The following is a 20819-nucleotide window of genomic DNA, read 5'->3' on the forward strand; positions in this document are numbered from 1 at the left end:
TGAAACAAATTGGCACGCAAACACAGCCTTCTGCAGCCATGGAAGCAAGCAAACTGTCTGGATCAACAGAGATAACATAATATTAGATTCTATCCGACCTGAAAAGCCTCGGCGCATCTCTCTGTGGTCCATGTGCTGCTGAGTCATCGAGGCAGCGAGTATTTGAGACACACAGCCGGTGAAGTGATTCCGACTACTGCTGGTCGGACCACGGCTCGAATGTTTTAAAGTTGGACTGCAGTAACCATCCTAAAACGCTAGCTGTCAGTAAATATTGAGTTGACAGACAAGATGATGCGAAGCGGAAAGCAAAAGCGCCTATTTGGCAATATTTCAGATTTAAACTCAATGCTATAAGGGAACCATAACATTATGAGGCCATCGCTGTGAGGAGGACGGAGCAGTCACAGCTGGTTGGAAACCTGCGGCCCTGCAACGAAAGCTGGACTGACACACAGCAACCCGACGTTAAAGATCAAAGCAAGCGTGTTACACATATAGACCGTCATCTTTTCTTGAAAAATGTCCGGTGTAATCGGTAACACCGGTGTTGTCACGAGTTTATTCACCGGTGGGAAAATTTCCTCACCATCACATCCCTATTAGTAATGAGTGTACACTTGCTGCAGAATAACATCAATAGATACTGTAGGATAAGCCCATGTTATCCATCGTAGGTGATTGTGGCTGTATTTAAATTAAATTTACCAATTTAAAATAAAAAGACGCCTTCATTTGTGGGAAACGGAGATGATGTGATTCATGTTCTTAATGAATAACAGGAACAAGTTGAAAGAAGGCAACCTGTTGCTTTACCCTCCTAAAAGACTCCAAGAACATAAGTCATATTGTGACTATTCACAAAAATAAAGCTTTCTGAAAACACACTGCCTCTCTTATTAAAGATCTTATATGTAATATAAAATACAACTGAAAATAATAATCAACTGTTCTTCAATGTCCAAATATAAAATGCAACCGGAAATCTAAAAATAATTGCAATATTGAATCTCACATCTGCCCGAAAGATTTCAGTTAGAACAATTTTAAAACATCTTGTAAAACAGTAGCAGTTACACATTTACTGTAACTTTGACTCATCTGAGAGTCGCAAACCTGCAACAGTAGCTTAAAAACAACATCCATCCTGTAGCAGAACAAAAGAGGCCACATTGTGAAGGAAATGAAAATACCACATTCTTTGTCGGGCGTGCAACGTAAGCAACTGCTTTGCCTTGTATACAGGAACCTTTATGTTTGATAGCTCAAAATAAAATAATATTTATGACTGTTGACTTGATGTGAATGTCATTGTCGAATCCAAGTCTGTTTAAATAAATACTGACCATGTGGACCACCTCTGGGTAGATGGGTTCGGTGATGACGTTCCTGTTGTGGGTGATGTACTCCACCATCTCGCTTATCGCCGCCCGTTTCACCTCCTTCCATTTCAGGTCGCTCAGTGGGTCGGAGACAAAATCGAAGAGGACGCAGCACTGCCGCAACTTCTGGATGAAGAGCTTCTCCTGCTCTGCAGGGGGAACATCTACGAGACACAAATGGAAGGAAAATGGGAGTTAACAGATCTGACATTGTGTGTGAAGATTTTGCCTTCAACAGATAAGAAGATGACAACTAATTAGGGGTGGGGGATAAAATTGATTCAACATAGTATCGCAATATTTCGCGTGACGATATTGTATTGATACATGGACGTCACGTTTCAATCTTTAATTATAGAAACTATTAGACTCTTAATCTGACGGCCCGGCTGCTATTCTGTCTTTCAAAGGTTGTAGCAGGCTCAGTCAAAAGCTTCTTCTTCTTAAATAACGCTCCAAAGTTACGCAAAATTTTGGCGAGGAATAACTAGCATGGCCATTATCAGGGGGTCCCTTGAACCCTCACCTGAAGATATGTGAATGAAAACTCTGAGATGAACAGAGAGAAAACTATCTTATTAGATAAAACCCATGTCGACAAACTGCATAATTTGCAGTTGAGAAATGGTAATAAATTGCAATATATCTTATCACAATACTCAACATATCATGACTTAAGTATCGTGATAATATTGTATCCTGGGGCCTCTGGTGATTCCCATCCCTACAACTTATCATTCATTCCAGATATTAACACTGTATCTGACAAATTGTCCCTCACACTATTGGGGTTGTCACAATCAGTGGCCAAAAAAAGTTGTTAGAAGTTTAATATTTAGGAAAACACAAGCATGATGCGTGTCTGTTGTCTCCCCTCCATCCTTTCTGTCACAGTCAATGATCATCTGTACCAAAGCTTCAAGACTTATTCAGGTTCAGTGCAGGTGTATTTTGCTACTGTGGATTTCATGTGGTAGAGACATCATTTAAATACTTCATAAATCAATAATGAAGCCTTTTAAAGACTGTCAATCACTACATCAGTGATGCAGAGGCTCTTAATCTGCCTCCAGGTATATTAAGCCACACCTGTCTGTGTATAATCATTAACTCGCCATTTAAAAATCATTACACGTTTTTTGTAGCGACTGCACACTCACTGCCAATGAGCCAGTCTCTATTCTGCCAGCGTGCAGTGCGTTATCACCGTACAACAGCTGCCTCAAGCAAAATCAATTTTCATCACAAATCACACAAAACACTCTTACTCAAAATAATATGCAATCAACATTATTATAAAATAAGAGAATAACTCAAATAATAACTCCACAGAGGTACGTTTTGAGCTCTTGTTAAAATGCATCAAGACTTTCAGCAAACCCCTCTGGTGTTGTGCCAGAAAGCTAGGAGCACAGGAGCTAGATGCAGAATCACCAAGGATTTCTGTTCTGCACTTTGGAGCCGTTACAAGTCTGCTCCCGGAGGACCTGAAGGGCTTTCCCAACTCGTATACCAAAAATGTTTCAGACGCAGAAGGAATAAGGCCCTGTAGTGCTTTATAAACAAGTAAAAGACCTTTAGAACAATGCTAAAAATACAGGAAACCATGGTAGGGATTTGGAAATAGCCATTATGTACGTCAGTACAGGCAGCACAGTTCTGAATCAAATGTTACTGACTTGTGGCTTTTTGGGAAGACCAGATAGGACACACCATTACTATAATCAGTCTATGTATTGGACTGAGAAAGCAGTAATAATATAAACTCTGTCATGACGTACATACTGCATTGGGGCATGCCGCTTTCACTGAGGGAATAACTATTTTGCTTCCAAATTGATAAAATGTCAATAGCAGCCTATAAGAAACGACAATAGAAAGACAGCCATTCAGCCTCAGCCATTCAGCCTCAGTTGGTCAGGTTCCCAATCCACAAAAAGTGCCCTGAAACCAAAGAAGAAGTGCAATGGTGCCCATTCATTTTCATCCAACTTGGGGATTAGTGACTTAAAACAAGATGCCACCTCATAAAAACTACCCATAGGGCAGCATTAGTTTCGTTCGTCACAGACTGTGATTTATAAGCCGGTCTCGTCTCCCCATTAACAATCTGCATGTGTACTGTACGTCACCATGGTGACCACAGGCAGAGATGGGACTTTGGACCGCTGGTAATCAAAGATGCATGCAGGCTGCTGCTGTTACAATGGCATCATATGCTGCTGATTTGTTGAGCCCATCAGCTGCGGCCAAGAGACGTGTCAGCCAAACTGACCTCGTAAAACGTGGATAATGCCAGATGAGACCCAACACCAATCAGTCAACACTTTCTACAACACTTCATAAAAAGGTAGAAATGCAGAGGTGTTACTGTTAAGAAACAATTGTGTGTCATTAAGCAAAAAAGATTTAAACATAACAGGAATGTGGTTTGGCATGCAAAAGGTAGAGCCTAAAAGCTAATATCATTGTGACAAGTGATTCCCAAAGGACACATCCTAAAATCAAACCACAAAAGCACACGTAACTACAAAAATTCATCTAATAATAACGAAAGGTAATTAAGCAACTGCCCTTATTATTCAACCTCAAACAAACAAAATCAGGTTGGTTGTGTCATAAACAACATATATGTATGACAGATGAAGATAGTAATATTCAATTTATACAGAAACCCGTACTGACACGGATTAGCTTGTGGATGCCAGAAGTCAAACTACTGTAACCTCACATCACATACAGAGCCAACATCAGATCGTAAAAACAAGTAATGTCAGATTTAAGAAAACATTTTTGCAGTTTAAGCTTATCAAAAGAGATGGCACATTAAGGGGAAACTCAGATTACAGAGGAGTGGTTGATTCGGGTAATTCAGATTTTCTGTAGCAAAAAAAATGCTACAAAGTTATGCTAATTGAAAGCGCGCACCACCCCACCCCAATTAACTACAACTAACACCAGAACATACATGTGTTTACACCAATAACACCAAAAATTAAAAGCTCCATACTAATTATTTTTACCTACAAAGCAAATACCAATTTTGTATAGCCACATAACAGATACATAATTGACATAAAAATAAAAATCACATACACTCATATGACTTGCTTATGTATGCACATTCCTCTAAACAGCTTTGGTCTTGTTGACATTCTTTCCAAGCAACATTTTGTATCCATCATTTGTACAAAGTAGCAGCCAATAGAAATGAGTTAGCATTTTAGCATTTACGGTTGCCTCGTCTGGAAGTCAGTGGGTTTTTTGAATGGGTTTGTAGTTAGATGCCTGAAATAAGGTCTGTGGTTAATAAGCTTAAGAGATTTTAACGTTTTGTTCTACCACATAAAATACGTCAGTAAATATCCCACTCCTGAATTTTGAAGCCTTAAAGTGTCTTAAAAAAAGGCGGTTGCTAACAAGTGGCTAAATGAGACTACTAAACATCTGCCTTTACAGTCTTGTTGTTTATTTCACGCTCATGCGTCCGTGATGTTCGTTTATAGCCTAACGTTAGCTTTTTACTTCTGCCGATTGGATTTACACTTCAAAAAATCATAAAGGGTGTGTTCATTTGTGGAGATTATCTTGCTGAACAAAACATGTAAGTATCATAAACATGTGTTAGCCACAGAGCTTATTCTCTGCAATAATCCAAATGGAAAAATCCCATTAGCATTTTGTCGAGGGAACCAGGCCGATGCTAACTTCCTGGTTAGGAGAAAAAAATCCCCAGCACTCACAGATAAAGACTTTTTTTTAGTTTATTCTGGGCAAACAAACAAACGCTTTTCATCTTTAAGTGATCAGCTTAGTGACGGCTAAAAAGACTCTTTATCTGTGAGTGCCGGTGATTTGTTTCTTCTTTTCTTACTACTACCTGGCACCCGATACTGTTCAAGATTTGGAGACGTGCTCGCTGCTGTTTTCTATTTTAACTTCCTGGTTAGCCTACAAAAATATGTCATCCCTGGAGCACTATATACCGTGGCAATGGTTCAAACACAAGAGTTGATACTTAATTAATACTTAAATTGAATTTCTTGGCACTTGTGAAATAAGTCTAAGAGATACAGTACTGTAGGTAGTGCACACTCCCACACAGGCTAGAACCTGAACCTGGGACTAACAGCACCAACAGACAGACTTTCCCTACACCTCCACACTTCTGAGTCACAGTGGCACAGCTGGTATTCAACGCACAGCACAAAATGTCTTTACCTCTGTGTTACCTGTAAATGCCATGTTTTATTTCCTGTATATGTAGCCTATTTAATGATTTCTTGAACCAAATTGCTTCTGTGTTAAATGTATTTCTCCCCAAACAGAGCACTCGGAAAAAACACATTTACAACTCGGGTTTCCTGACATAGTGGACGAGGCGTCATGTAACTTGTTTTTTTGAGCCTTTATGGCTTGCTTGTGCTGCACGGTGCCTTGGAACAAGTAGTCCAGCCAACTCCTTACAAAACATTTTTAAGTCTATATTCAGACACAGTGTAGAATAGTGACAAGTCTGTAAGTGGCTTTGCTGTAACATCATACTTCATTCCCTCTATTCCAAACTACTGGCCACAAACAGGATCTAATCGACCGCATCAAAAAGGTCAAACAGCTGGCAATTTGCTTCACCCCCGAGCTTTGGCTACCACATCCATGGAGAACCCCAGATCTGTTTTATGTTTCAACACTGTGTTTATGTAAGGCACAGCTACAGTATATTCTTTTGTCCTGGCTTCCTTTCCAACAAGCCGCAATTTTAAACTGTGACGCTGCTGCCACTAATATAACTTTTCTGGGGGAAACTTGCAACCACTTTTTGTGCCTGTTACTGTACAACTCCCCCGCAGATACAATACCTAAAAAAACATACAGTACATCTTTGACACTGAACAGGAAAAGACATGAAATTAATGTCAAAGTGCAAACAAATCTCTTCATATTGATCTAAATACAAGAACAAAACATAAAAATCTATGCAAAAGTGGCCCTTTAACTAGGACACCCCTAAATCATCACCTTGGCAGCTACGTGTTTTAGAAGTCGTTAAGTTTAATGTGGACCATCTGCTCGTGATTAGAGTTTAACAAGTGATTTTAGGTTTAATTCATCAGTACCTGAAAGGTCGGTGCCTGTTACTAACGAGCTGGAACATGGGTCCACCTATAACCACCTCATCTCATCAACCCCTGAGTGCCAAGAGGTCCAGCAGCTCCTGTTACACAACAGCACTAGGGTTTCTGAACAGGCCTAAAATATTAAGAGACATGCTGTGCAGCTGCAGACTTCACACACGGGTCTCTCTGCATGGATGGGCAACTAACCTTTACTCATCTAAAGGCCCCAGCGTGCTCACAGGAAACCAGGCATGGACACAAATTGCTCTCAAGTACATATCTCAAATCCCACAATGTCGACTGAATATGTGAATATTTAATGAACCGATTAGTAAACTACCAGTCGCAAATATGTTGCACATATTCTATGTCAATGCAGACATAGACCAACCAATGCAGAAGCATGTGGCTATTATGTGTCTACAATTATCTTCCTTTTACACATCTTGAGGCCATTGAAAAAGGTAGTGTGTAGGATTTGGTGGTATCTAGTGGTGAGGTTGCAGATCGCAACCAACTGAGTACCCCTCCGCTCACTCGTCCCTTTCCAAGACTGCGGTAACGTGAGTCGGCGAGTGCAAAACCCTGGTAACGCCTTATCATAATAACACTACTTAATGCTAAGTTCACACTACACGACTTTCAAAGTCATCAGATCTCAGCACTGTTCATACTACACAACTCATTGTCTTGTAATCGGGAGTCTTCAAGTCTGTGTGGTTTTCGCACTACATGACTCACCGGCGACAGGAGGTCACACACTAGAAGATCTTTCACCGGGAGGAATCCCTGATGAGGTCTCGAAACTACATTTTGTCACGAAAACACGCGAGAAATACACGGTAAATGACGTGATACCATACGCAAGACACATTGTTGATGTTGTTGTTGGCACGTGTTCACAAAATAGCCAAAATGATCCTGTTCTTTACTATTTATTCCTCTAGGTGCAACAACAACTTCGCCTCGTGTTGCAAATGCAACACATACAGTAAGTTCCTATTGTTACAGGTGACCCCTCCTCCCCCAGGTTTCCCCTCAACTGGGTCTTGCGTTCTCATTGGTTGTAGCTCATGGCCGGAGTCCCCGACAGGTCCAGATATTTAGCATGCTAGATATCTGGAATGTGTCGGCGAGGCATCGGGGAGCCTCGCGGCTGGCGTCTTTGAACAGTTCACACATGACGCAAGCGGCGAGCCAGCGCCAATTTGTATTTGATCTGGTTCTTAAATCGGGGAGCGGAAAATCAGGGCTAAAGTGTAGTGTGAACTAGGCATAGGAGCAACGGAAGTCAGACGGCGGCTGACGATACCGCAGTTTTGCACTCTGCAGCTCATGTTACCGCAGTTTCACAAGCGTGTCTGAGAACTACGGTGGCCTTCAGGTAACATAAAAACACTAAAGTCTCTCGCTAGAGCCAGTGTTTGGTTTGTCCGTTCAGGTGATCATACACTAATGAAAAGATGGTTATGAATATTATATTTAATTTCTGCAAATAGATCACCCAAAATGTAACACATTTGTTCCTTTAACACCGATGCAAGTTACAACATTACACTAATAACATCTCGCCGATGGGTGTGTGCATTGATAGTTTGCATGTGAAATGTACACGGTCACATTTTGTGGAGAAAGGCTGATTGCTAAGAAAATAATATATGAACAAACATTTGCCTTGAATTTGTTAAACTAAAAAAAAACGTATCCACAGTATCTCTTAACTTTGACCTAGAGTCAGTTTCTATTTTCCATGATCAACACTGGCTGTAAGTCCCAGATTCACGCTTGTCTGGTTAGACAGCAACTCAGAATCCCACTAGGGATTCAGCAACAACAAGCAGAGCATTTCAACTTGCACGTGTTTCAGCCGACACCAGATACTCATACACAATACAATACAGACGCACACGCTGATAACAAGTTTTGACCTCACTTCCTGTGACATCAGCAGTCTTGATGGGGGATGGGAGACTGCTAAACTAGCACTCCTTCTCACTCTCTCGCCCTCCCTCCCTGACTCGAGCTAAGCTATGCAATGTCTTGGCAAAACACCTTCCTCATTGACATACAAACACAATCCCCCGCTTCCTCTTCCAAAAACACTCGTGCCACCAACAACAAGGGGATAAAGGCTCTTAATCTCTTGCAGCAACTTTTAAAAAAGTCATCTGACACAATTATTTTCTTCTACAAAATCCAAATTAGCAGCTGCTAAAACATTCTGCTCCATCTCCCCTTGAAACACACAAACACAGAACAGCAGATTTCCTATTCTCACCTCTAAAATGCATGAGGGCCACAGGCTGGAAAGGCCCATTGGAGCTCGGTGCATCCAGAACCATCCCACTGGCGGTTCTAGTGCATGCCAACATCAGTGAGCGGAGGCAGGAGACAGGGGAGAGGAGGGCAGCCCGGGCTAAGGCGAGGAGCCAGCCTCCATTTTAGCACGAACACTCGGAGCAGAAAATGAAGCTCCCCTGCTGCTGGAGGGAACCAGCTAGTTAGTGATGTCATCCCCCACTGCAGCTGTCCGGTTGGCTGGCTGCAATCACATGGGCTGGCTGTCAGTATAAATAAACATGAGGGAAGGGATTGGCTGGTGGACTGAGGGGGAAGGGGTGGGACTGTTACTGTGATTGGAGCGAGGGCAGCTACATCTGTCAAGAGTTTTAAAGCGCAAACTGCAGATCTGCCATCAGTTTAGCCCATTTTGTTATTGAAATACAAGAATAAGGCCAGGAAATACACATTCCTATCCAACATGTAGGCTGTTTTGTAAGAGTCAGAGGAGGGGTTAAATGACTCATTTCTCATTCACAGCCTAACTCCCACCAACAAACCGCAACTGACATAACAAATTACAATAAGTCCAATGCCAAAAAGCTCAAAACACTGAAAATAAAACAGGAAACAACAAGCGTTAAGCATGCATGCCACAGGGCAAGTTTAGGCATGATTTCTTTCCATATATAACAGCTACAAGATGTAACATCAACTATAAGACAAAAGACTGTCTAACACTGTTTGTCAGATATTAAGCCCCTCTTTATGCATGTGCCGTCTTTGTGTGCATGTGTGAGGTTTTGCATGACAGATGGCTCTCCAGGAGCACAGCCTGAGCCCAGGTGTATGTGACAGAGAAACAGGAAGGCAGGAAGTCTCAATGCGAGCAACACAGGATGTGCATAAGCAGAGAGCAGCACTCTGTCTGTCTCAGCAGCTCCGGGGACAAAAACCCTGCACTGTAAAGCTGTGCAGGGAAAGGGCAAATCTACAGTAGACGCAGACAGTGAAATCTTTCTCACAATACTAAGTGCAATTAAACAAGCCTTTCACATACACAAACATTCTTCTCTATATCAGACCTGTAATGATATAATCCTGTAACCATGGCACCCTATTAGGTAGAAAGGTTGAGTCATAGTGTGCATGAACCCATTGCACTATCATGACATATGCTATCAGCAGCAATCCCCATGTGTACTGTCTGTGTGTGCCATCATGCTGCGAGGATTGTAGCGCGCATATAAACATGATGATTGATTTGACGAACATCCTGCAAAACAACACAATGCAGGGGGTGTTCTTTGCATTTTTGAGTAGGACAACATATATTATTCATTATATCAAATTTGTAATTTGGTAATGTTTCATCATTTTGAAAAAGGCATTCAATGAAAAATAGCATGTGAGAAACTACCAAGAATAAAGTAATTTCCTGTCCTATTTAAAATGTAAAGCTTGTGTATAGCACACTAACCTTAGTGTATTTCCCTTTGGTGAAGTACAAGGTATCACAATGTACTTGTCTAAAGACATTTACATACTTAAAATTGGTTTGAGCATTACTTTTTACTCCTCTTGGATTGTCAATGATTAAGATGAATGATTAAGTCAAGATTATAGAAGGTTGCAAATGAATGAATAAACATGTATGCTCGGTTTTTCTCCTTTTACTATTTCTGTGTAATATGCCAGGACAAATGAAGTCAAGTTATACTTTGTTACATGTAGAAAGTCTAATTCATATCTGTGTTTTTACATGCCAAAAAAGTATTCTACTAAATCATTATTTGTAGCTAATAATGTTTCTTTTGCTGATGTAGCTGTAAACTTTGGTTTAGATAAAAAAAAAAATACACTTTACGTAAATATAGTTGGGGAACTTTTACAGTTTTAAAATCAAAGCAGAGTGTTTTTAGGTCAAAGACCCACTATGTCTACAGTGTGCAAAAATGCATTATATCCTGTGTTTTCAGAGAGCACATGCGGTTTTAACACATAATAGTGTGTTGCAGCTCCTCCCTGTGCGTCTGTACTTCTGCTTTGGAGAGGTGTTGGGGTGGTTCATTGCCGGTATGTCATATTAGGCTAGAGCACCGGATGGTCTATGGTCTGTTTGCGCCTGCTACTATAGGTTCCCATCTCCTGCTGAGCAGTGTTGTTTTAGTGTTATCGTGTGTTTGACTGCCGAGTGCTGGATATAAAAGTTTCTTCTTTCTCAAAGATTGTTACAGTCGCAACTTAATTTCGTACAACTGGATGATCCTGACACGAGTTGTCACTTATGTATTTTGTGCAGCACTTTCAATTAAAGTTCAGGTAAAGTAAAAATGAATGAGCTCTGAGTGTTCAGTTAACAGCTGATTTGACAAAACATTATGTATAGGGTGGCTAGTGCTTGCAAGGAAAACTTCCATGCTATTTAATTTGATAGCAAGCTTCTGCTATAACCCAGGATCATTGATTTGTTGATGATTTTTCTCCATATTTAAACTTTCCCAGAATTTTGGTTTGACTGACGTTTACTTTTGCTACACTGGCTAGAAACCGTAATCTCAGCCATCTATGTTCGTGGGCAATGTCAGAAACCTTGAATGTTTTAAACTATGCTACATTGTAAGGAAATGGGAATGAATACATCCCCGGCATAATGATCTAGTCTCCAAACACAATTTAGCAGTGCTACAGACCTCTAACATATAGTCTAGCTGTTTCTAATATATACAATAGCGGGGTATTTCAGCAGCAGGGTCTAGTCTGAGTGTATAAAGGGCTCTTTCTTGCCATTCTGTTCCCTAGTCATGAGGCAACCTCCCATCAGAAGATCTGTTGTTCTGACCAAGACAACGCTAAACACGCCCACTTGTTACAAACACACACCGAACGCTCATTTGGCACATGCATTCATGAGCTTGAGCTTGAGCTTGAGCTGTGTCTGTGCTATTCATGGCAGTGGCAAGAGAGTGAACTTGTGAGGCATCATGGGTCTGGTCCTGGATGGGATGGAGAGCGTGTTCTAAATCCATCATTGATAGCAGCAGGTCAGCCACAGTTGAGTGGTTCATTTACAGATCTGCTGATCTCCAATGTCACGGTTCTCTGTAATAAACCCTCAAGGCTCAAATCTATTTTGGAGAAACAGACCTATCGACACAGCTGAACAGTAGCTGAACTTAAACGTTCCCCGTAAGCAGCTTCCAATGATAGAAACACAGCTCTGTCAGTATCCTAGATCAATTCTCACCCACTCAATTAGAGAGGTCGTGTTCATTATGGCTGCTCTGTATTACTTTCACAAAAAGACTGAATAAAATATGAAGGGAGGAACAGCTCAGATTTAGACGGTATTATTTTGGGACACAGGCAATCATAATGTTGTACAGTGCTAAGTGGGAACACCTGTGGGCGGATGACGAAGATGAATACACTCAATAGAAATCACCATAAATTCTGCCACTAAAACTGTGTTACACAACTGAGGAACATTATATCATAATCATATCCAAATGTTGAGCATTTACTTTGTTGGCTGTATTTGACGGCGACTGGGTTTGCCTGTCTGTATGTATGTGTAAATTAAATCTGCCTGTCTTTCTGTGAAATATGAATTACAGTTTTAAAATATTGCAGCCTGTTGTGGATTACAGACCATCTAACTATACAGACCCATAGTGATAAATATTGCTCACAAAACTATTGTTTGCAAATTCCATTATAAACTCGACATTAGACAAAAAATTGTTAGGATGCTATGATGTCAGATTGGGTGTGATGCTATTGATCTCAGCAATTTTAAACTGACAGTTGTATAATGGCTCGGTAACGTACTGTACTTTCCCCGGTAGGTCAAGCAGATAATGTGTTTGCATGGGAGAGGAGACGCTTTTCGATTAAATATTATTTCATTTGCCAAACCATTTAGAGCTTCAACAGCTGATCACAACTAGTGAGTTATGTTTTTTTGTTTTTTCATGTGAGATGTTTGAAAAAGGAAGTCTCTCTCATGAGGTGTGGGAGTCTTTTCCTATACCACCTGCAGGAGCGGTAAAGGAAACCATTCCCTCAAACCTGCCTTGCCCTTTTGCATCCTGCTTTTAAGTATCTGCCCACAATGTTAAAAAAAGTTTCCACATTTTAACCTGGCTGTTAAAAACAAAACAAGATAATATTGTTTAAAATAAAAACACATACAGAGAACTTTACGAAGAAGGGATTAACATAACTCTGCTTAACATTGACTAACACGTGTAGGTGACACATAAGCGAACACTATAGTACAATCATGGTCTAAAGCAACCAATATTGCAGACACTGTTTCAATAGTACGTGATGTAACTCCTGTAGTAACTGATGTTACATGGGGATTGCTTCCTTCAGTATTCCTTCAGATGAAAACTACTTTAGAAACTATGTTTTCATGTCTCTCTTTCCTTGGAACATGTCTGGAATAGGTCAACGGCTGAAGACAGCTGCATATTTTGGTAGAATACAGGAAATGTGTCACATTCCCATCACTTATGCTATAACAAGCGACAGCCTCATCTTCCTATACTAAAGTACTCTGTCTGTACTTTTCAAATTACACCGAGTAATCTTAAAACAATCCTAGAAAAATAATCCTTACTGTGTCCTCTTCATAATATTCAAAAACATTAATAAAAAGGAGGAGATTTGCAAACTAGATGCACAATATTATATACCCAGTACATGGATTAAACAATTATTCTAGTTTACACAAAGACTTAAAAGTAAATATACCATTGCACTAAAACATAATTTGTTCCCTATCATATAACTTATGTTGCTTGGCATGTTAAACTTTAACAAACAATGTGTCTTTATCTGCAAAACCACTAAAATTCATTGATTAGATTCAGTGGTTTTGTTTGTTTTGCATGGCTGAGCAATCAGGGGTAGGTTATATTACATCCTGACAATTGAAGTGTTTGTTCCAGTTACATGATAGCAACTCAAATATCTGACTAACCAGCAGATGGCGACAAACCCTACGAGACAGATGCTTCACACAGGAAAGCGCCTGCTGTAAAAGAGAACACATACAGAGGCAGCAACTGTTGTTGTTCTGTGCTTTTTGGCAAGTATGATTACACTTGAAACGAGAGAAATAAACAGGCACATTGAAAGCATGTATCTCCTGTTTACAAGCTGCAGGAAAGGCATTAATCCAAAACACATTTCTTGATTTTTTTTGGGCCTTATAAAATAAGCTCACCATAACATGTCTTCAACAGGAAACATTTTTAAACTGCTTCGCTATTGAACGCAAATGCTGGCTAAAATGTACTTTAGAGTCACAACAAACAGTCTTGGGTTTGAGGCGAGTTCATGGGAAAAGCCTGCTGGTCAGGGTTTCCAGTCTCTCCTCAACCTTGTGGCTCTGCAGGACAGGCTCTCGGACATGTGTTTCCATCAGGAGGTGGTGAACATGCTTGGAATGAAAACAGGCCGAGCGAGGAGCCTGTTTGGACAGGACTAAGTGATAACATCTACCGGGCCACTGTGGGATAATGTTTTGCAGAATGTTATCAAAGCTCCCACTGGGGTGTGGGAAGAGAGCAGCCTTTATCAGAAATTAAGTTATGCTTAATGGTTTCTTGACACAGCACAAGGGTAATGGAAAAAAACAAGATAAAGATACAGGAATATTTTATGGTAGAAATCAACTCCATTGTGTGTCCATTAATTCTAATCTCACACAAAAGACTGAAACAAATGGCACACAATAACACAAAAGAAGCTGTTGCCTTTAGTCACAGATAGTAACTCCACTTTGTACTATTAGCCAAGTCTCCCAAAGAGAGAAATAACATTTGTAAATTCTCTCTGGAGAGGAATGCTGCCTTTGCTTTAGTGTGTTGTAGCGATGTGCTCACTGCAAGTAGGGTATTCTGACTTTAAGAGTGAGGAGGAAAAATAAAACAAAGGCACTCTTTTCTGAGGAATAAATAATATATCAAGGCCTTTATTTTAGTGGCTAACACCAAAGTATGTCTTGAGAAAAGTCAGTTTTCTCAGGTGGTATCTTAGGTCTATAACTCATAGGACAACTCCTCTCTTTAAATAGGGATAGGGCTGCACGATTTAGAAAAATTATTATTATAGCGATTATTTTGACTGATATTGAAATTGCGATATGATTTGCAATATTTGAGGGAATGATAATTTTTACATCATTAGTCTAATTTTCATTGAAAAACATTAAAATTATTATGTTGTGATTTTTGCAGGGATCTGTACCAAACAAAGATGTTTTCTCAAGTCTGTAGAATATGATGTGTAGGTCAGGACATCTCTACAGCACCACAATATTTAATTAAAGATGGTATTTTGATCCACATTCGCCCTTAACAAATATTGCGCCTCCTGCGATTTGAAAATTGCAGAAGGCCGCCATATTGCGATTTCAATAAAATTTGGATTAATTGTGCATCCCTAAATGGGGAGTTGTTGCATCTTAAGTTCTGACATTCATGTAATCATTTCCAATTCACATATAGTAACGCTGTTAGACTGCAAACAACATGCTGTGTTTTCCTCAACAGACTCGCTCACCGTATTAAACAGTGAGATTAAATTCAAAACAATTCAATAGGTCTGCTCGATTACGGCAAATATCATAATCGATTATTATTATTATTTTTATTATGGTCAATATTGAGATGAGGATTATTTAACACGATTAGTCACTGACTTTGGAAACATCATGCATTTAAAAAGAAGATTTTGTAGCCTACATTTTAAAGTTAAATTAATCAATCTGGTGCACTTTGAGAGCAAAATTAAGAGGCTAGATATATGAAGAAAATTGTGTTCTAGGAAACAATTTAATCATAAACACATTGGTTGTATAGTTATGAATGGTGATGACACAGCAAAAATAATCATCGCTGCACTGAGGACATTCTGTCCCGTTAGACAGTCGCGCCGGGAGCAGGGAGCTACGTCCCTCCCCGCAGGGAGAGAGGGCACAGCGAGCACTAAGCGGTGAGGTCCGGGCGAGGGGTGCTATAAAGCGCCACCGTCACTTCGGGCCTTTCTGAGCCGACCTAGAGCTGGTCGTGGCGCACCACCAATACGCCCGGCGAGAGTTCCCACGAAGGGATCCTCCCACACTGAGCAGCCGTCCCTGACCCGCCGAGCGGGGCAAAAGCGCACAGCTGTAAAGGGAAGGGGTGCTCTGGATTTATAACACAAGACAAAACAAGAGCGTCATTGCGAAATGGAATGTGGCACAATAATCTTTATGTTGATTATGTGTTATCGTTGGAAGCTGTAATTGTAAATGAAATTTGATTAATTACACAGCCCGACAATTCAGTTTAATTACATAGACTTTTCATTGCCGTATTAACTGTAAACCCGTCTTTGAGGGGAGATGTATAATTCTCCCTCTATTAAACTGCCAGGCAAAACCTCCAATGTCCAAACTTTATTTTGCTTATTAATATGTATAGTCATCAGGGGATATTTCCGTTGCTACTAAAAGGGTTATAACTTTTTTTTCGATGACACCACTGCCAGGGATTGTTTTTTCCTCCATATTTTCTGAGTTTTCTATAATTCCCAGACATAGGACTATTTATTGCCTCCCACAGAGTAACTCACTCTCTTGCTGTCAGTCTTATTTCCACTAGCATATGCAAAATATGTTTCTTTAAAAAAGTTTATTTGCACGCAAACTTTATAACCTACTATAGATTTATAGGCTTTTGTTTTCAGTACATTGCCAGGTTATATAATTAGTGTGCTGGTAGAAGGCAGCGGACAATATTGTTGCGTGTATTCATGCATGCACACACAGACAGTACATAGATAGTATGCCCAGCGGCCTAACGGCAGTGCCCACTCTTTGCTTTTCCATCTGGTGCTATGCTGGCACTGAGTTTAGACATTACATTAAATGTCAATATATACATCCACAAAAATCTGCCAATTTCTCCTCCACAAGGGGAGGAAGAGAGAAGGAATACTAGTATGCCTGGCAGACAGTGCTGGTCACTGGCAACATCCTGAAACACAAGGACCATGGAATTAAAGCTTTATCTCTGGATTACCACTAAATATAGACGCTTGGGTTAAATCCAGCGCAAAGTCCATGCCATGTACGTCCTCTGTTTGTTTCCATGTATTGCGTAATGTCATGCTCAGCTTGGTATTACAATGAGGGTGATGCAGCAGGGGATGTTCATGGATGTTTCAGCGTGGAAAGAAAATAACGGAGTGTGTGCTTGTAAGTATGCACGTCTGCGAGGCCTACACTTATCTGTCAAGATTACAGGGATTTCTTACCCAACCTGCCTTAAGGAAAATTCTGCTCTATGTATGGCTTCTGGGTGATTTCTCAAGTATTGTATTCAGGCTTGAAAAACATTTTAAACTCATTATTTTTGCCCACAAAAAGGCAAATTGTCAACAACTCCACAACCAAGTGCAAAATCTTCCAGCCTGGAAACAGTATTAAATGCTCTTGTATGTGTGTACGTCAAACAACTCCAAAACCTAGAGCACTGGGTAGTTGGTTAATTATGTGATTGGATGACAGGATTTAGTGATTGTACCAGTAAATACCTTTGAAAGCAGGCAGTTTCTGCAGCTCCCTGTTGTTGCTCAAGCTGAAACGAGAGGAGCTCTGCCTCTTGTCCTTTTTGACAGGTGTCTGGGAACCTGGCTGCTTCCCCTTTAGCAGCTGAGTGGTGGGAGGAACATTATTGCTCGCCTTCCTGTTAGAGCTCTGCTGAAACAAGAGGAAAAAACCCACATTAGTGACACCGAGGTAGCGCAAGCACATGTGGAGTACAGAGGGTGAAAGAGAGTGCAACTACCTCTTTAGGAATCTGATAAAACTGTGTGACTTGGTGCCATACACTAGACTGGACATTTTAATTATATAAAGTGCGTCACCATTTACTTAACAAGACAGTGTCTTGCATTATGTAACTGAGGTCATAAACCACACTTCACCCAATGTACAGACACTATAACAGTACATTTATCTGGGGACGCTTCACGTTCACATGGAAAAAGCAAACCATTATTGCTTTTTCATCCACTCACCAACCCACCCAGCTGTGTCTCAGAAGACTTAGAAAACACAGAGGGTTAATAGGGCTGGATATAATCCTGATGGCAAGTTTTTCACAGCTGGTCCCACCTGCCTGCTGGGATCCATTCATCAACACACACCTGATGGCACAGGGAGCTTACTTCACCAGATGCAGCTGTGGAGCTGTGTCAGTCTGAGTCACGGGGGAATTATTAAATTCAGTTAAGACCCAGCTAAAGTTGGCCACAGTCTGCAGCGCTACAAGACAGGAGCTTAAGAGCTGGGCCACTAGCAAGCTGTCTAGTAAAGTGGGAAATAATGCTGAGCTGGCCTCTACTAGGAAATAGATTACATATTAATACAACGATAGGAATTAACTCTTCTACTTGTAAGTTCATTAAGCTAAAGTAGAAACATCTGTCATCTAGGATTTTCTAATTTAATGCTATTTAATGTACTTCCTCGCTGATATGATTGTTAAATGAAGCCTTCCTATATGTTGTAAACATTCCCTTTAGTCTCAAACACTTCTGGTTACCAAGTATATGAGACAAAAGGGAGGGGCGGGGGTAACAACAACAGCTTGCAGCCCAGCAATTTCAATTTCACTCAAGGTTGGGGCAGCGGTAGATCTGCCGCATGGCTGTTGACACAACAGCAAACCTGCTCGCTGCTATTGGTTGCTATTAACCAGCAAGAGATGACTAGGAGGCTGAGAAAGGAAGAATTCAGAAGCTTGATAGAGGATCATATATCTAAATTCTTCATAACTAATTGGCAATAAGACAAATAGAAAATATATGTTTTGGGTAATATATTAAAGTGACATAAAAAGTAAATTAAATATGCACAGTTTTGTCTTAAGAATGCTGTCAATATAGGGAGCAGGTAACTTCTTTAAGCCTCATGTGAGCATTTTTATATTACAGCAAACTGGACTGTGTGTTACACTCAGCCACTAAAAATACGAACAGGTGGTCAACAGCCCTAACAATATGAATATTAAATGGGTAGTAAAGAGGAGGACATTTTGCTGCACAAACAGATGTCAGCTGTCAAACCAGCCCTGAAAAAGAGTGCATGAAGGATTTCACTTGCCGTGAAAAAGAAAAGCCTCCAGTTCTTTGAAGAATGAAAGAAGTTGAAATCTTTCCACAATGGCTCGGTGATGTTTATATATGGTGATTGCAGACGTCATGGAAGAAGTCGGACTTAAATCTGTTCTTTGTTTGAGTTTAACAGATGCATTTTATCTTGGAAAAAATCATGAGAATAGTGTTTGAAACCATACTGGGCACCTGGTCCCATTTGATGCCCTCGTACTATTTTACAAATACAGCACAGGACCATGCAGTGCAATACTGTGACATAATGATTCACACCAGATGACTATGCTATTGCAGGACCGACACAATTTTTAACAGTTTGTAATGTGGGCTAAAGCTACCCCTTTTGGCTTTTCCAGATGTGACCCAATCCAGATGCAAGCAAAAAAGGTCAATGGCTAGTCACATCGTATTGCCATTTTCGCAATGTTATATTATAACTTTTGAGGAGTCGAATGATTCACTTCTGTGGACATTTCTGAGGCACCAATCCTGTAGAATGTTCTCCTTTCCGTTTTGGAGAAATAAAGATGACCAGTCCTTTTTGCCAGTGTAATAGTTCACATTTGTTGATTAGAAACTAGTATCCTTGCCACATTAAACACTGATTTCTTTTGTAGCCAATGGACATACAAGTATGAAAAGGACCTTTTAGTCTATAGAATATTGATAGCCTCATGTTATGCTGAAAGTGTCATATAAAGGTAATGACAATATGATCCCAATAGGTGATAGATACTGCTGCTAGCTGAACTTAATGACCTGATCATCTAGCTATCTTAATTCAGATTATTTTAGTATAAAGTAATTTTCTCTGTCCCCTGGATTATGGGTGGCTAATAAAGTAGTTTGGAAGACATGCACAAAGGCACGCATTTACAACACTACCTTCAACATGACATAACGTGCATATTGCAAATGATCAGTAATTGTACATGGTAGAGATATTAGAATGGATTTCAAGTATATTAATACTGAGCATACTATGACAAGTAAACAGTCCAAGTAGCCGAGAACCTTGGTGAACTCAACTGATTGGCTGGTGTCCTAAACTGATGTCATCTACATGATTATTAGGGCAATAGATTATCAACAAACAGCAGCATGAGTCAGGAGGGGGGGCAACCATAATCCAGATACAACCAAGTCCTGCCAATGACAGAATCACTGCAAAGGACACTGATAATGCAGGGGGTGGGATTCTTTTGATTCATTGTCATTGATAATGATGCCGCCCATTTTCAGACTGCGTTTGAACTTGACTCCACAACCAGCACTGCTCCCAGTAGACCACTTACACACCAAAAAACTGACAATAACCTGATATTTTCAGGTGGAATTTCATTCATTCATTCATTCATTCATTCATTCTCACTGTGCAATATAATTTTCCACTTGTGCAATTTTGTTAATAGTCTGTTTATGGTCAATACTGTATATACTGCTCCTATTTTTATACTTCCTTCTATTTTAATGGTTCATATTTTGTTATACTTTGTTTAGCTCTTTTTTTTACTGTGTTAGCTGATGCATCTTGTGCACTTTTTGCACTATCCCCTTTGCTGCTATACACTGCAAATGTCCCCACTGCGGGACTAATAAAGGAATATCTTATCTTATCTTAAGACAACGTCCTACTGTCCTACTCCAGGAAGTGTTCTAGTAGAGTTAACCTGATGTTACCTCATGCTCTGAGTTCTCTTGTCCTCCACTCTTGCCACCTTTACCAGACTTCGGGGACTCCTGAAAAGAAAAGGTTTGACATTAGCAAATACGACACAGTTAGGTTGACAACATCGGTGTGCAGTCTATCAGTGAATGCCGCCATGCAAAAAAAAATCCCAGCTAAATATAGCATGCCTTCCCA

At 40.3% G+C, this 20819-nt stretch overlaps 1 protein-coding gene across 3 annotated transcripts in view; it reads right to left on the minus strand.

Moving 5' to 3' along the window:
* ppp2r5cb (protein phosphatase 2, regulatory subunit B', gamma b) overlaps positions 1–20819 on the minus strand; it is a 33213-nt gene that overhangs the window by 11852 nt on the left and 542 nt on the right. Inside the window, exons 2-4 of one of the 3 annotated variants that reach the window (XM_037750622.1) lie at positions 20636–20695; positions 17372–17534; positions 1347–1546 (exon numbers count right to left, since the gene is read on the minus strand). In XM_037750622.1, the coding sequence (XP_037606550.1) occupies positions 1347–1546; positions 17372–17534; positions 20636–20695 (423 nt within the window). Of the gene's footprint in view, positions 1–1346; positions 1547–8777; positions 8994–17371; positions 17538–20635; positions 20696–20819 lie in introns of those variants that run through there. The other 2 variants (XM_037750621.1, XM_037750623.1) reach the window with 2 other exon arrangements.

The sequence above is a fragment of the Sebastes umbrosus genome, chromosome 18, assembly GCF_015220745.1.
Source record: "Sebastes umbrosus isolate fSebUmb1 chromosome 18, fSebUmb1.pri, whole genome shotgun sequence".
Taxonomy (NCBI): Eukaryota; Metazoa; Chordata; class Actinopteri; order Perciformes; family Sebastidae; genus Sebastes; species Sebastes umbrosus.